The sequence below is a fragment of the Aquarana catesbeiana genome, linkage group LG01, assembly GCF_042186555.1.
Source record: "Aquarana catesbeiana isolate 2022-GZ linkage group LG01, ASM4218655v1, whole genome shotgun sequence".
Taxonomy (NCBI): Eukaryota; Metazoa; Chordata; class Amphibia; order Anura; family Ranidae; genus Aquarana; species Aquarana catesbeiana.
Window position 1 is genome coordinate 981632565 of NC_133324.1, and position 18076 is coordinate 981650640.

General features: G+C 38.6%; 1 protein-coding gene across 1 annotated transcript in view; it reads left to right on the plus strand.

Annotated features, from left to right (window-relative positions):
- Window positions 1–18076, plus strand: part of LOC141129054 (ribosomal protein S6 kinase alpha-6-like) — a 37613-nt gene that overhangs the window by 2967 nt on the left and 16570 nt on the right. Inside the window, exons 2-5 of the mRNA XM_073616798.1 lie at window positions 11964–12139; window positions 12689–12891; window positions 13284–13664; window positions 14970–15001. Of these exons, the coding sequence (XP_073472899.1) occupies window positions 11964–12139; window positions 12689–12891; window positions 13284–13664; window positions 14970–15001 (792 nt within the window). The remainder of the gene's footprint in view (window positions 1–11963; window positions 12140–12688; window positions 12892–13283; window positions 13665–14969; window positions 15002–18076) is intronic.

Sequence of the window (18076 nt, forward strand, 5' to 3'; positions counted from 1 at the left end):
GCTAGAACTTTTTGCTTGTTTGAGATGTTCTGCTGCGAACTGAACGGGGAGGTGTTTGGATTATCCCTACTCCCTTGTTATCTCTCGCCTTGACTAATGCAACTCCATTCTCATTGGCGTACCTCTTCATAGGCTATCCACCCTTCAGTCTGTCATGAATGCTGCTGGCAGACTTATCCACCTTACCAACCACTCAGTGTCTGCCAACCCTCTCCGTCAATTCCTTTGCTGGCTCCCAATCACCCAAATTAAATTCAAAATACTAACTACAACATACAAAGCCATTCACAACTCTGCCCCGAGCTACATCACCAATCATGTCTCCAAATATCACCCAAATCGCCCTCTCTGCTCCTTTCAAGACCTCCTACTCTCAAGCTCTCTTGTCTCCTCCTCCAATCTGTCTGGCTATCTCCTACTCCTGCAGGCAATCCCTGAAAACTTATCTCCTTAGGGAAGCCTATCATTCCTCCAACTAATCTTTTACCACTTCCATCAGCTCATTCCCCACAGTTACAACCTTTTGTACCACCTGCCCCACCTTATTAGATTGTAAGCTATTCTGGGCCTCGTAATCCTCTTGTATTTTATTGTATTGTAATGGTATTGTCTCCCTGTTAATGTAAAGCACTATGTAAACTGTTGGCGCTATATAAATACTGTATAAAAATAATAATGATACCTTATTCATATAAAGGCAGTAATTATATGTAGAAAAATCCAACAGGTTGGTTCTACCCAAGACAATCAATAGATCAACTTGGGTATAGATCGACTTAGGTACAATCAGCCTGCCCTTACATGGATTGAAAACTCGGGTGGTCCCTGCTGAATCGGCCTGATTGTGATCCATGTACTGGAATATTCCGTACACAGGATTTCAGACACAAACTTTATAATAACAATGGTATCTTCCCTGAATAATCAGAGTCTACACCCAATAGACAATAGACAGGAGATAGGGTGGACAATGGTGATGGGATAGACTACAAACAGTAAACATACAATGAACAATAGTACAGGTGAACCCTCCCAGGCAGACAATAGGAACAGTAAACAATGACAGTATTATGCCAATAACTACCGAAAACCAATTCAACAGAAATACCATTTTTTTTTACCACAAATGATTCTGCCTTTCTGAAAAAAATACAGTGCATTTAGTGGACGCAAAATCTAAATATAAAAATATATCAAATTAAAAAATCATTGTTAAGGCTTTTAAAAGTAACAAAAAAAACAGCTTTTTTTCCTTTAGAGCATAAAAAAATCTGAAAAAAAATTAGAACTGTAAGGCTTTTTACAAAAACAAAAAAACATGCCTGATGACAATAAAACCAAACTGAAAAGAAAAATCCAAGAAAATAAAGCATGTTGTGTCTTTCTCCTCTCTCCTCTCCTCTCTCTCTTCTATCTCCTTTCTCTCCTACCTCTCTCTCACCTCTCTCTCCTCTCTCTCTCACCTCTCTCTCTCTCTCACCTCTCTCCCCCCCTTTTTCTCTCTCCCCCCTTTCTCTCTCTCCTTTCTCTCTCTCTCTCCTTTCTCTCTCTCTCTCTCCTTTCTCTCTCTCTCTCCTTTCACTCTCTCTCTCACCCCTCTCTATCTCCTCTCTCCTCTCTCTCCTCTCTCTCTCACCTCTCTCACCTCTCTCTCACTCACCTCTCTCACCTCTCTCTATTCCCTCTCGCCCTGCAGATGTTTGTTGGCTGTCCCTCCTCTACACTGAATCCAGGGCTGGGACCGATCATGTGACCAGACTGGAGCACACTCAGAATTGTTAAAGTGTAAGTCCACCCCAACATTAAAATCCTGGCATCTACAGACATCCACAATCTAACGCTAACCTATCTAAGAAATCAGTATACATACCTTTTTTGAAGCCGATCCAATCTGGTCTCCAGCGGCGGAAGCTCTGCAGAGGACACAGCCGACAAAGGATGTGAAATGAATGGGGAGTGACGTCACCCATAGAGTTACTATGGGGCTTCCGTTGTCTGCTGTGTCCTCTGCACCCACCTCCACAGCAAAGCCGCAGGTGACAGCTCAATGTGGGAATCGAGGCAGTTCAAAAAAGTATGTATACTGATTTTTAATTTACAGGGCTAGATAGGTTAGTGTTAGATTGTGGATGTCTGTAGATGCAGGGATTTTAGTGTTAGGGTGGACTACTACTTTAAGTATAGACATATTTTATTTCACAGGGTAGATAGAATAGTCTTAGAATGGGGGATGGGAGTAGATTTAGGCTTAGTTATCCCCCAGTTTTTGCTATGTGTGTTCCAAGGTCACAAGAACTTGGAAGATTTCCCCCTCTATTTTTGTTCTGGTGACAACCTTTGGTGATTATGGTCACAAGTACAAAGAGATAAGTGCCCCCTCAAGAGGGACACAGAGCTATAAAAACCTGACAGGTGTTCTGGTGGTTCAGAGATTCCTCCTAACCTTATTTTTCCTCAAGTGTTTGGATCGCTATAGACCTAACGTTCACAGACTTACATGGAGTGTTACTGATTGATGGGCATCTATCTAATCAATCTTATGATGTCTGACTAATTCTATGAGGACTGGATCTTTTCAGATATTATTTTGTAGCCATTAGTCTTACCAACCCAACAGTTCAGCCCCTTGGAGAGAAAAAACACACATGTACAGAAGTGATGAAGGTGGCCACCCTTACTGCTTTTCTTAACAAAGGATTCCTTCTAAGCTGATATCTGGAGTTGGTTCCCTTTGCTCAGATATACTAACCTGGCACCAGATTGTTCTCAGCCTATTGTCATGTCTTTCAGCCAACAGTATCACCTATCATTAAAAGAATCCCCCCCCCATCAGCTTATTCTCAGAACATGGACATATAATGCAACATATTACTCAAACATATTCAACATATTCATACTCTAACAAAAATATATTTCTAATTACGGGATTTACACCTGTTTACACCTGTTAATGGAGATTTCACATAAACCTCATGGTAACCATGAGACTAGACCACACATATAATAATGTTTTTTGTGTAATCTCCTCTAATATTTGGGGCTTTGGCTATATTATTCTGAAAAGACTCTTTAAACACATAACCCGCTGGGTTGAATGAAAAAGGAAAAACTGGTGGTGTGTACCAGGCTTTAGACTGGAATATTCCACACACAGGATCGAGACACAAAATGTATAATAACAAATGTTTCCACCCTGAATAGTCTGAGCCTACACACCCAACAGACAATAGACAGAAGATACGGAGAACTATAGAAATGGTGACACAGTGTGTACTGTAAAACACAACAAACAATAGCGGAGGAGACCCCCCAACACAGTAAATATTGGCAGTTTTATGCTAATAACTACCACAACCAATTCAACTGACAGTGTTAGCGGGGTAGTAAGAAAATGCAGGTGATGAAACAAATAATAATACTATTATTAATATTATCATTAAATATTAATAAATAATATCAGTGATATCAGTCAGCACCCACTTTCCACCGTTCAGTAGGGGAAGGTCAGCAATGAAACTCACATCACAAACTGCAGGTGAAAAATAGTATATTGTACAAAAATTACAGTACAGTGAATAGCTTAGACAATACAATCACACTATAATAAGTTCAACAGAAAACTAACCAACAAGAATTTCCCATATTAGCACTCCGAGGAGATTGAACATTCGCTGGTCTCTATGTGTAGGTCAGGTCTCTCTCTTCCATTCTTATCATTGAAGACTCTACCTCTTGGTCTAAAGACAACAATCATATCTGTCTCATGAAAGTGATTGGATGACAACCCAAGACCCTTTGATGTGATGGATATCCAATATTAATTAAGATCTCTCCCTGGTATTCAGATTTATATTTAACATTGTTTGTAAAGTTACAAAAAAAAGACCCAGCTCCATTCAGTTCAACTAATGCGTGTGACTTTTATTCTCTAACAGTTTTCATAGCCCGGTATATTCTGATCCTGAAGAAGACATCTAAAAGTTTTTTTTTAAGTTGTCAACACTCTCAGTCAGTATCACTTCCTGGAGAGAAAGTTTCACATTTTTACCACTCTAAAAGTAAAGAATCCTTTCTTCACTTTAAGGCAGTGGTTCTCAACCCCTGTCCTCAGGACCCAATAACAGGTCAGATTTTAGGTATTACCTTGGGGGGATGCAGACTAGAATATTGCAATCGTTGAGCTGCAAATTTCAGTTATCTTGCAAACCTGGCCCATTAGTGGGTCCTGAGGACAGGAGTTGAGAACCACTGCTCTAAGGTTAAACACAATTTCTTCTAACCTCAAATTATGGCCAAGTGTCCTCTTCAGGGACCTTAAAGTAAACAATTTATCATAATTACTGGAGTCACCTATGATATATTTGTACATTGTAATCATATCTCCTCTTATGCGCCTCTTCTCATAAGTGAATAACTAATCTATGCCATCAATCCTCATAGCTGATCTCCCCCATCCCCCATAGATGAGCTCCTCTATCCCTATAGCTGAGCTCTTAAATCTCCCATAGCTGAACTCCTCCACCCCCCATAGCTGAGCTCTTCCATCTCCCATAGCTGAGCTCTTCCATCTCCCATAACTGAGTTCCTTCATCTCCCATAGCTGAGCTCTTCCATCTCCCATAGCTGAGCTCTTCCATCTCCCATAGCTGAGTTCCTTCATCTCCCATAGCTGAGCTCTTCCACCCCCCATAGCTGAGCTCTTCCATCTCCCATAGCTGAGTTCCTCCATCTCCCATAGCTGAGCTCTTCCACCCCCCATAGCTGAGCTCCTCCATCTCCCATAGCTGAGCTCTTCCATCTCCCATAGCTGAGCTCTTCCATCTCCCATAGCTGAGTTCCTTCATCTCCCATAGCTGAGCTCTTCCATCTCCCATAGCTGAGTTCCTTCATCTCCCATAGCTGAGCCCCTCCAACCCTCGCCCCTTATTCATTTATTAAGAATTTTTTTGTACGATTTTTAAGGTGGACAATCTCTCAACAAATGTCAATGCACATGCGTACATTAAAATCCAATCTTTTATTGAAATGTAACCACTAAACAAGAAGTGGCTGGTATTAAAAAAAAGGCAACAATAGTGTAGCCATTATTAAAAACAACATACACAACATCTACCCTCTATGAACACAAACCTTAAAAACCATCCACATCATCATAATATGACAGATCTAACCCCCCGGGGGGGTCAACAATGATTCTTGTAACACCCTAGTTTTGAGTATTCGAAAATGTTGTGTAGCAATGTGTTTCTTGTATTCTAATTTTAGCCCTACTTTTCCCTATCTTTTTTTAATGTAGAGCTCTTTTCATTCCACTATGCTTCTCTGTCCTGTAATTACCATTTCCAAAGTTCTTTCTAACTTGAACATCTGTAATAAGCTCCAGGTCATGACATCTCTTGCAAATATAAGTTTGTTAAGCTTTATCTTCTGAAATGACACAACGACTCAGACACTCCAAGACGCCCCACGTGATTCTAAACATTGGCCTGTCAGTTGGTCTGTTAGCATATCAAAGCAGCCGGACATCATGGACACAACACTGCCTATTACCTGGCTTCCCCCTATTCACCTGCGTCTGAAGACAAAGGGTGACCCTAATTATGATGGGCAACATTTGGCTTTCACATAATAATCAAGGAACTAACAGGAGAGCCTTTGTCTTTCTTCAGAGACAGTTGTTGGTCTTGTAAAAAAGTTCTTCACACATCCATACTTAGGTCCATATCCCATATAAACCCATATTAATAGATAAATCTCATTTATTCCCTACAAATACTGACTTTACTGGACAATGACATTGCTTAAAGTGCACCTCAAAAGGCAATCTAAACTTTTAATAACAAAACAAAAAAAAATGCAAACCTCTGATTCACTGATCACATATAAAAAGCTATATACCCTAGAACATATTATTCATGCACAGTAAGATAAAAAAAACTGTCATCGACTCCCCTAACACTCCCCTCCCCCCAGCAACCGGTGGGAGAGCAGAGGAGGGAAGTTCAGCAATGTTGGGGAAGGCAGAAGAGGATCGGTGTCTGCAATAAGGCAGTACAGCCATCCCTCCTGCTAGTAAAAGCCCCTGTTATGAAGTGATGAGGCTGAGTCCCGGTACAGGAGGGTCGGCCGTACTGCCTTATCAGTGAGCCTGGTTGAACACATATCTTGCAGTAGTGATGAATGACACATATATAGAGCATTGTCCCATAAATGTCTACTGCATGCTTCCCGTGTATGTCCCTCTATTGGAGGCCATTTTTTGTAGCTCAATCAAGCTCCACAAATGGTACAACCACATGTGTGCTCCTTTCCACTAATTATCTGTGAAATATTTACCAAAGAACTAATTTCTCTAAACTTCTATCAGTGGCAAAAAAAACAGTGGAGACTTCTCATACTAACTGTGTGAATGAGCAAATTTCCCCATGTCCACCCACTGCTTGTATAAGATTCATGGACACCACAAGAGTCTTTTAGAGAGTTTTGAGCATCTTTGTTTAAGACTTTGAAAAGTAACCAGTAAGTCCCAGGACCCATTTACACCTAGATATCCCAACATGGTTTAGGAAGCCAATTGATATACGGTATATTACCTACATTATAGTTTCTGAGGTGGATAGAGTTTAGTGCTGAATTTTGTAGAATAAATATTTATATAAATATATATATATATATATATATATATATATATATATATATATATATACACACACACACACACACACACACACACTGTATGTATATTTATTTTATTATTATTTTATTAAATGAAATACTCAATTGCATAATATTTATTGCAAATAATGATCCATTATATATTATATAAAATATACTATTGGTTAGAATACTAAGACATTTTATACATTACCTTTAGAAATCTCAGCACCTAGAAACTGGTTTCCTTAATTAAATCTTTTGAAATTAGTTTCAGGGTAACTTTCCCACCCTCAACACACTGGCACAGTATAAACAAACCCCATTCTTATGGACCTATTGGCCACACCCTCCTAGAGCTCAACCCAAAGTCTCCAGACACACATATAGACCTCCATTCCTTACTCAATGAATCTCATTTTGCTTGTAGCAAAAGTGATTTATTTTCTCCATTGACCACTTCCCATCGGAATAGCTTTGGAGAAGACCATATAGACTTCCTCAGTGATACCAACTTGGAGACATCTATATCTTCATTGTTTAAGGTAAGTCATACAGAACCCCAAAGATCTATAGACCTGATAGTTTTATGCTTTAAAAAGCTGGGATTTTTCTCTGATTGAGGAGATGTATTTAGCAGGAAATGGAATAGTAAAAACATTTTAATATTCTAAAGGGCCTTTTATTTTAGAGATGGATATATTGATTGAATATCCCCATTATTTTACAATATTTTATTTTAAAAATATTTCAAACTCATGCTTTACATTCAGATGTTTATTCTTCATGTCCCGTCAAAAGTAAATTAAACAGTTTCATCTTAGGTTGTCCTAATTTTTGCCATTCCTGTAAATTTTGCTATTCCTGTCTGTCTTTTTTTGGACATAGCAAGTATTTTTCCTATTCTCTTAATTTTCACTTTCACCATATTTTACAATGACAACCTAACAATGCAGATGTCTTAGCAGAAAGTTAAGTAGAAAAAAAATCTAAAACTTTTTGTTTTTATTGTTCCCTGAATTAAAATGATTTACATTATTTTTTTCCTTTGTTCACTTGCCTGTTGTGGTCCTTCATATGGGATTAGATTATTTTCTTTTGTAAAGAGATCCATAGATTGATTGATTGCATATGCACATTATTTTGCAATATTTTGATTTTAGAACCCAACCAACCTCATACATTATACTCAGATGTTCTTTCTTCACGTACCCTTGAAATAACATTAAACAGTTCCGTCTTAAGTTGTCTGTTAGATTGTATATTAGCAACTGCATGTTCACCATCAAAAGTTCTCTGTCTTTTTTGTACTTCAAAGTGTTTTCCCAATTTCACCCCAGACAAAGGTTTTAATGCTGAAAAAAAAATATATAAAAACCGCACTATGAGAACTAAAAACTAAATTAGGAAGGTGATGGCAAGATGATTAACACCCAACTATCACTTAGGGAGCAGCAATGAATATGTACAGCATCAATACACACACAAAAGGAAAAAATTAAAAATCGCGCTGCCCTTAAACATTATTAGATAGTGAGTATGACATCTATATATAAACCTACGTGATAAGTGTTACATGTGTATATATGAACCAAGACCAATAGATAACAAACAGGGAAATTAATATACCATGCCGGTAATATTAAACAATAATAAAATAATAATCTGCTATTGAATTGTCTATCGATCACTGGTCATTTGTCATTGTACACGTTAAATGTCATTTTTATTATTGTTCAATATTACCAGCATGGTATATTAATTTCCCTGTTTGTTATCTATTGGTCTTGGTTCATATATACACATGTAACACTTATCACGTAGGTTTATATATAGATGTCATACTCACTATCTAATAATGTTTAAGGGCAGCGCGATTTTTAAAGGTTTTAATGTTCCCTTAATTTAAATAATTTTTCTTTATTTCGCTTGCCTGTTACTGCCCTACAAGTGGGATTGAATGTGTTTTTTTAATTTATTTTTTTTGAGATCTGTATATTAATTGAATATTCAGGATCTTTTTTTAGCATATAACCACGCCCATGCATACATTGAGGTGTTCTTTGTTCATGTATTCTTGAAATAAAATGAAACAGAAGTGGGGACAGTGGCGTTTTAGCAGCACAGTGGCTGCAACTGATGATCTTTTTTCAAAAAGTGGGGCTGAGTGAGGTTGTGGCTGTATTTTTTATTACAGAGCACACTGCATTACAGCACCTAGATAGCACTAGTGTATTTAACTGCTTGAGGGGCTTATTTTGGGCCTGTCTGGTTCACATGTATGTGTTTTGGTGGCCCACATTTGCGCAGGCACAGCAGCCTATTCATTTGAATGGGCTGCCATGCCTGCGTTTCCTGCAAAAAAAATGTGCATGCATCATGTAACAGGCTGCGCACACCTATGCCCCCCAAGCAGTGAAATACAGCACTGTCTGTCCATTCTGCTTTTGCACCATGTGACTGACCTGCAGTTCCTGCACCGGCAAACTTCCTGCATTTTTTAGATGTTTAGGCCACTCTTTTAAAAACACAGTGCGTTTGTGTGTGCAGGAACTGCAGGTAAGTTGCATTGTGCAAAAGCAGAATGGATTTCAAGGCCACTGCATGAACCTTTTTTTCTGCAGGAAACGCAGGCATGGCAGCCCATTCAAATGAATAGTCTGCTGTGCCTGCCCAAATGTGGGCCATCAAAACACATACATGTGAATGTGTGATGTGTTACAATGGCTTCAATGTAATTGGGGTGCTGTGATGTGTAAAGGGGAACGATGACATGAAGGGGACTCTAATGTAATGGGGGCACTGTGATGTGTAAAGGGGCACTATAATGTGGAAATGTCTGTAATGTAATGGAGTGCTGTGACATGAAAGGGAACTGAGGTCACCGTGGGACTGCTGTGTGTTTTTTTAGATAATTCTGTGTGTGTCTGTTTTTTTGAGATGTTGGGTTGAAGAGCAAAATTGCATTGGGGGGCAAAAAAATTTGCCGAAATGTTTAATAACCATATTAAAGACAGCCCTGACTGTAATCTATGCCATCAATTCTCATAGCTAAGCTCCTCCATCCCCTATAGATGAGCACCAATATCCCCATAGCTAAGCTCCTCCATCCCCCCTGGCTGAGCTCTTCCATCTCCCATAGCTGTACTCCTCTATGTCCCATACCTGATCTTCTCCATCCCCTTATAGCTGAGTTCCTCCATTCCCCATGGCTGTTCTGGAGTATTTCTGACTATGACTATTTCTGAATATCTTTGAATATTTTTGAATGTTTTCAAATATTTTGAAAAATAATAGAACAATTTTGAATATTTTTGAAACCTAGATGATAATGTATGAATTATGTGGATGTTGTTACTATTTAATATGGTAACTTGGCCTAGGTTTGCATGTTTGTTTGTTTGTTTGTTTGTTTTTTTTCCCCTTTCTTTTCTTAGTGGTTTTTGTTATTAGAGGTTTATTTTTTGTAAAAATGTTTAAAATAAAAAAATAAATAAATAAACAATTAAAACAAACTTTACATGGCTAAAGTGGGCCAATGTATTTTACTTCAGAATGTTTGGAATATAGCGGTTGATAAAAATGTTCATTGCATAATAATTATTACAATCAGTAAAGTTACTTGGTTTCAGGCTCAGGTTTCAACCCTCCGCACAACAAAACAGAATACACAAACCACATTGATATGGACCTACCTGCCCCACCCTTCTCAATCTCTTTCCAAACTCTCCAGTCTTATGGTAATCAGCAGCTCCTGTGTGCTGGCCAATCAGAATCTCCCATCAATTAGCAAAAGCCACTCTCTCCTCCCATATAAACCCCACATATATCCAGCCTTACTTCCACTTATCTTATTATTACTTGAAGCAAAAGTGAGTTTATTTTTCCATTGACTACTTCATATTGCAATTATTTCAAGAAAAATTGACAAGTTGGGAAGTCTACAAAGATTCCATTAGTGAAGACCGAGTGGGAAACCATCTGCACCTTCATTTTCTAAGGTTTGTCCTTTAGAGCAGTATAGTTTTTTCCCCTCTAAAATTATAGGATTTTTCTTTTTGAACCTGCAGTCTACAGATAACTTAGCATTGAGATAAATAAACAAACTCTTTAATGTTCTTTAAATTTGAATAGATTTTTCTTATTTCACTTGCCATGTATGGTCAGAGTAGAGATCCATCTATGGCTATTTTACAACACTGGCTGTTAGTGTATTGTATGGTACTTGGTGTAGATGTTCAGGGGCCACCACCACCTATTGACACATAGGTGCAAATATGCTACTTGATATTTTTTAATAGATTTTATGACTTTTCAAAAACAAAATTTTTACTTTTACTTCTATGAGTGTGATGTGCCAATAAAGTCCATGGACTGCGGTCCAAAACTGAATACTTTTTTTGTTTCATTAAATCTATATTGATTTTTATTATTTCACTTGCCATTTATGGTCAGTAGAGATCCATATACAGATTGGAAATCCACAATATGTTGCAATGCTTATTTTTTTTTAATACAACCAACCTGATGCATGGAGATGATCTGTCTTCATATATTTATGACGTAAAATTAAAATGTGAAATCTTAGATTGTCTGATAATTCCATGATCCATCAGTTGGGTGTGAAAGCACAATACAATTTTTTTTTAGTATATTTTTTTTAATAGTACTTTGGGTTCCAAATTCCACCATTCCAATTTGTTTTTAATTTACACAAAAGTGGTCTAATTTCTCTTATGCCTTATTGTTACAATACCAGTGACATTCACACCTCTATTTGTGACTAGAATGTTGGTCATTCTAACCAGCCGATCTCTACAAGTCTTGTAGTTTAGAGATCAGCTTCAGCCAAAACCCATTTCTTGGTTAGTAATCTCTGTCAGTTTTATTTTTATTAAATTCTCATTTAACAAAGAAAAAAAGATGCAAAAACAGAAAGAGAAGTAGAAGATAAAATGGGAGAATACAAAAATCCTTCAGTATCAATATTTCCTCTTTCTTAAACATAACCATGTATAAAGTCTATTCCTATGTATTTCTATACATGCCTATATATCTTTCCTCCTGTCTTATATAAATACTAATATCATTATTTTTCCTAAAACTCTATTGGACTCCCTTAAAACATAAATCTCAAAATCCCTGTCTGCGTTTAATTGTCATGTGTCCATGTTGGTGAGACTTCTTTGGTAAACACACAGAATATGTCATCTCCCCAACCGGGATCCATATGGTTATAAAATACTGACCCTAGATGCTGGGCAATATTCAGAGGGATATTTAATGCTTTTTTGTTGTTGTGATTCTAGAATGGCTTCTAACATCCATGAAGTTACCAAGAACACCGCAAGACATGTCATCCAACTCATCACCAAGACGTCCGAAAATCTGAAGATGATGGAGGTTTCAAAGCACTTTGACCCCATCCAAGAACTTGGGTCGGGGTCATATGGAAAGGTCCTCCTGGCCAAACATCGGGGTTCAGGTAAATGTTATAGTTTAATTCATGTAAGGAAATTAATTTCTTAGTATTAGTCGTGCTTTTGAATCATATTAATTTAATGGAACTAGTGTAAGAAAACTTTTTAAAAATGCTAAATTGCCAGCAGGTAAAAGAAACTTGTATGTTTGTTCTGGAAAAAAAATGCAGAGTCTGACATCCAAGATCCAAGAATCAATAGAATTGCTTATCTGTAGACAATCAGTAGGTCAACTTTGAAGCCACGTGTACACACAATTTGTTTAGCTTGTGAATATTATCCTGAGCATTGTGTACAGGAAGCATTCACAAAGCATTAACCTTGCTTAAAGCAGCATTCTTTTAAATTCCTAAAGCTGCTTCCAAGTACCTTTTCAAAGTAAGTTCTTGAAGCATCCCTCACTTCCAGTTTTAGGGCGATGATTATGTAACTTAATTAATGTCACTGCTGCTGCTGATTTAATCAAGCATTTAGCACACTTTAAAAGGCTTTTAGCAAGTTTCTGCATCTGTTTATGTTACTAATTCTCTCTTTTCTCTCTCTCTGTTTGACAGGTCAGTTAGTGGCTGTGAAGCTGCTTAGCAAACAGAAGATCCCAATGGACAACTTCCTGGTTGAATATGGGATGTCTATCAGCCTCAGCGGCCATCCCAACATCATCACGACCCATGAAGTTGCCTTTCATACAAACAGAGACTACGTGTTTGTCCAGGAGGTGGCGACAGCTGGAACTCTTCATTCCTTAATACAGCCAAATGTAAGTTTGTATGAAAAATGAATAATTCTTACATTAAGAAAAGATATCATCTCTGCCCTCAATATCTTTAAAGTATTTCTGAGGTTTAAAGACTCCCCACTCATTACAGTGAGTTGGGTCGGATATTGTATCATTTGATTTATAGGCTTGATTTTAGATATGTAATGTTCTCATCTGTGAAGCAAGGTTAAGAAAGATAGTCCTGGATTTTGCACCATCAATGGTGATTCTCATATTTGTATACCAACAGGTTTCCTTTAAGCATCCTTTCAAGTGTATTGAGCTAATATTCTATGTCCCTGTATGATGGATAAGATAGGCTTCTTATTTGATTACATTTTGCCATGGTGGTGTCTAGTGACTAATTTTGTCCTGTTTTCTTCTTGTTATAGGTTGGTTTAAATGAAGAGACAGTAAAGAAGTGTGTTCCTCAGATAGCCAGTGCATTGCAATACATGCACAACAAAGGGATGGTCCACTGTGATATCAAGCCAGACAATATTCTGCTAATGGACTTTGAATGTAATATTATCAAAGTGGCAGACTTTGGACTGGCAAGGCTCCAGGGAACTGAAGCACCATCCTTGTCCGGGTTCATACCCTACACAGCTCCGGAACAGTGTAACTTGAAACCAGGAGAACAATTGCTTCTACACCCGAGCATTGATATCTGGGCCTTTGGGGTCATGGTTTACATCGCTATGACTGGATACTTTCCTTGGATAGGAGCAGAGGGTCATGATCCAACGTACAGAGACTTTGCTCGGTGGCAAGTCAGAAAGGATCTGACCTTAGCACCGGAAAAGTGGAGGAAATTCTCTCTTGAAGCCAGGAAAATGTTCTGGGACCTTTTGGCCCTCAATGCATCCGAGAGGTGCTCAGCCATGGACATTCTAATATATCTTCATGTACCATAGAAAACAGAAAATTATACAAGGAGCACTTCAATACATATGGCCTACAGAGAACATGATGTACATTCCAAAGCTACAGCAAGTGCCGCCTTGTGTCTTCTACCTGATCACGAGACAACTTCTCTTTCTATAGGAGCTGAGGTGGAAATTTCATAAAAAAATTTTGATCACCTGGTAATCAAGGGACCAAATTGCTGAATGAACGCTGGGGATTTGTAAAAGTGACCTAGTTGAGGGTAAGAACGTAGAAATCGTAGAACACTGTTGATTTATTTGCTCACGTGATTGCTTATCTACAGTATTGTTTTTTGGGAATTATGGATCAAAGCATCATAAAACTGTAAGATGGCCCTGGAAGTGATATGTTTCAGGAAAAAAAAAAATCATAGTGTGGGCAAAACTCTATATGATAGGTAGGGTAGAGTCAAACGTTAGGTCCGAGCATAAGTTCAAATTGAACATTCTCAGTTTGGCTGTTTTATAGAAGATCTGAAATTTAAGGATATTTCCTCCCACCATAAATGTCCCCCGATGCATTTCTTTAGCTAACGCTGGCTAAGGTCATATACTTGACCTATAGTCATGGAGCAAGATGTCAGCCAATGTTGGGTCACAGAATAATTTCAGCCCACGCACTGTAAAGGCTGACATTGCAGCACCCTTTTGTCATTGTGTTGGTGAATTTAGTGTGAGTGAAGGACAACTGACATTTGTTGAAGTGATTGTAAACCCTTATAATCCACTTTGTACTACAGGTAAGCCTATAATAAGGCCTAGAATAAGGCTTACCTGTAGCTACCCTGGATATCTCCTAAACCTGCACAGTTTAGGAGATATCACCTGTATCAGCATGTGCCAACATCATCGGCACATGTGCACTGAAGCAATGGCATGTTTGTGCCGTTGCTTCAGCTAGTGTGCCGTTACTGGCGGCTCCCACGTGCATGTGCGGGAGTGACGTCATTGTGGCTTAGGCCAATCACAGCGCCAGAGCCTGCGCGATAACCGGAAATAACTCCTGGAGTGATATCACCGGCCGGAGCTGTGTACTGGGACCGCTTCCGGGGCTTCCATCTAAGGTGAGTATTTCATAATGAGCTTGTATGCTATGCATACTAGCTCATTATGTCTTTGTCTTGCAGGTTTTTGTTTTTTGTTTTTTAGTGGGTTTACAACTACTTTAAAGGGAAAGACGGGTTAGTGTTGTGTGCTTTCAGTATGATGCTTTAAACTGTATTCAGTGTTATATGTATTAGTATATTGTATGCTGTATACAGTTTTCTATTGATGCTTTTATAGTAAATTGCAGTATCTGTGGCTTTGGAGAGTGGAGTGTAAGCCCCTTGTAATACTGCAATATAAAAAGACCCAATAGTTCATTTTAGGAATGCTTTTTTAAATTTTGTGGCGTTACTTAACATTTTGTTAATAGTAGCTAGTTTGTTTTCTTTTAAATTAAGCCAAAAAAAGTTTAGGTTTTGTCTTAGTGTTTTGAGTGGGAGTTTTTAGATTTATTTTGTTTTGTTTGGGTTATTTATTTTTATTACCAACCCCAGCATTAGGTTTGAGCCAAACTGCCCTCGGTTATGTTCAAACAGGGTTTGGGGAACTTCAAAGAAGATCAGATGGCAAACCTGAACCCCATTGAAATCAATGGAAGCAGAATCTGTCAAATTAAAAATGGCCATTTTCTGGGCTAACGGGCAAAGGGTTCAAAAAAAAAAAAAAAAACAAAGAAAAAAACAAACAGCATGGGGGCCCTGTCTTGAGTAACATTCACAAATTCAAAAAAAATCAATTTGACTAATATTCACAAAAGGAAAACTGTGTTACATTGCCATTTCCTTTGCTATTTAACAAAAAAGTTTGCAGACCCCCCTCCAAAGGTCCCCAAAAATAGTATCCTCTTCCATCATTTCCATTCTCAATATTTCTCCTCCTCCATCTCTATTCTAACTCCTCCTACATCTCCATCTTCATTTTCACTCCTCATCCTTTATCTCCTTTCTCACTCCTCCTCTTCTCCATTCCCACTCTTCCATCTCCATTCCCACTCTTCCATCTCCATTCTCGATACTTTCCTCCTCCTCCTCCTTCATCTCTATTGTAATTCCTCCTCCTCCTCCCCATCTTCATTCTCACTCTTCCATCTCCATTCTTGCTCTTCCTTCTCCATACTTCTCCACCTCCTTCATCTCTGTTCTAAATCCTTCTCCCTCCCCATGTTCATTCTCACTCTTCCATCGCCATTCTCACATCTCCATTGTTACATCTTTCATCTCCATTCTCGATACTTTCCTCCTCCTCCTCCTTTATCTCTATTGTAATTCCTCCTCCTCCCCATCTTCATTCTCACTCTTAAATCTCCATTCTTGCTCTTCCTTCTCCATACTTCTCCACCTCCTTCATCTCTGTTCTAAATCCTTCTCCCTCCCCATGTTCATTCTCACTCTTCCATCTCCATTCTCACATCTCCATTGTTACATCTTTCATCTCCATTCTCAATACTTCTCCTCCTCATTCATTTCTAGTCAAATTGCTCCTCTTTCTCCATCTTCTTTCTCACTCCTCCATCTGCATTCTCATTCCTCCTCCATCCTCATTCCTTGTCATGGAAAGGTGTTCCTTACAATGGTGGTATTTACTTGTCTACCTTGATACCGTATATCTTTGTATGACTTTACAATAATCACTGGTGATTTTTTGTACTGATGACTTTATAACTTTGTTACTGAAGCTAACTTCTGCTCTTTATACTTATTTTTACTACTTCCGAGTGTCACAACCCGGGACAACAAACATCAGTGCCAAGTCTCCAGACATTACATCATCAACGTAGAAATGAAGAATATATCCAGACAATGAGAAATTCCAGCAAAAGACCCAGAAGCTACCAAACATCACCACCGATTGTCGCCACCACCTTATTGTCACCAGCATCTTATCAATCGTCACAAACATCTGACAGATGACCAAAGACTGAACACCTTGCATCTTTTCTCTTTTATATACTTATGTCAAATCTGTAATAAATAGAGACTTTTTCAGCATATATTTGTTGTTTTGTCTGATCTCTTATACTCCAGTATGTGCCTTCAAGTTAGGCCTCACTGACTAAGATAACTCCACAACTCTCCTCCCCCCCTCTCTTCGTACTCCTCATCCTCCATTCTACCTCCTCATCCATTCTCAATTCTCTTCCTCCTCCTTTATTCTTAGTTCTCCTCCTCCTCCTCTATTTTCACTCAACCTCCTCTATTCTTAGTCCTCCTCCATTCTTAGTCCTCCTCTTTCAGTGCCACTTCTGCTCCTCTTCCTCCTTCTCCCCCAGTTTCATTCCTCCTCCTCATCCATTCTCATCCCTGTTCAAGGGCGTTGCTAGGTGGCAAAAAGACCAGGGGCTTCAGCCTGAAGTCCAAGGCCAACACAGGGGGCAGGTGGCTCTATGGGTGCAGGTTTTTTTTTTTTCATTTTTGCCTGTTTTCTGTTCTTGACATTAATTCTGGACATATGTCTAAGCAATATCTTTAAATATAGTTTCAATATTCCTTACTAAAAAAGTTGATATACGTACTGAAAGACAGAACAACTTGTCTTTGAGATAAAAAGTTGCATTGCAATAAGTAAAGACCCAAAATGATAAGCCTTCCCATATCATAAAAAAGAGAAGGAATTACCATTACACACAGTGATATCAGGCATATAATAATAAAGAAGGACGGAATTGTAAAGAGCTGTGCAAACTGTTGGCGCTATATAAATCCTGTATAATGATAATAATTTGGCTATAGGTGCAACAATTGGAAAATTGGACAACATAGTTAATCAATTATTATAACAACTGTATACTAATAATAATAATTTGGACATCACGTGATGTCAAAAGGGGCGGTACCACCGGGTGACATAGCCTGTTCGCCCCGCCCCCTGCCTATATAAGAACTGTCAAAGCGCACAGCGGGCAGTTGGCTGGGAGGCGTCCCAGGTGGTGGAGTGGGTTTTTTTTCTCTATTTTTCAGGTCTGTCGGGTGTCCTGATTGACAATGGATTATATTGAGGGACATTTTTTTTATTTTTATTTTTTAATAAAGGATTTGTCAAAAACTGTGTCTTGTGGTTTTTGTTTTTTGACACTTTTTTGGTGAATGGGTAATGGTATGATGTACCCGATACCCACTCACATGGGGGGGGGCAGGATCTGGGTGCCCCAGATTCCAATAAGGCCACCGTCCACAGACCCCGACAACCACAGCTAAGGGTTGCTGCAGCAG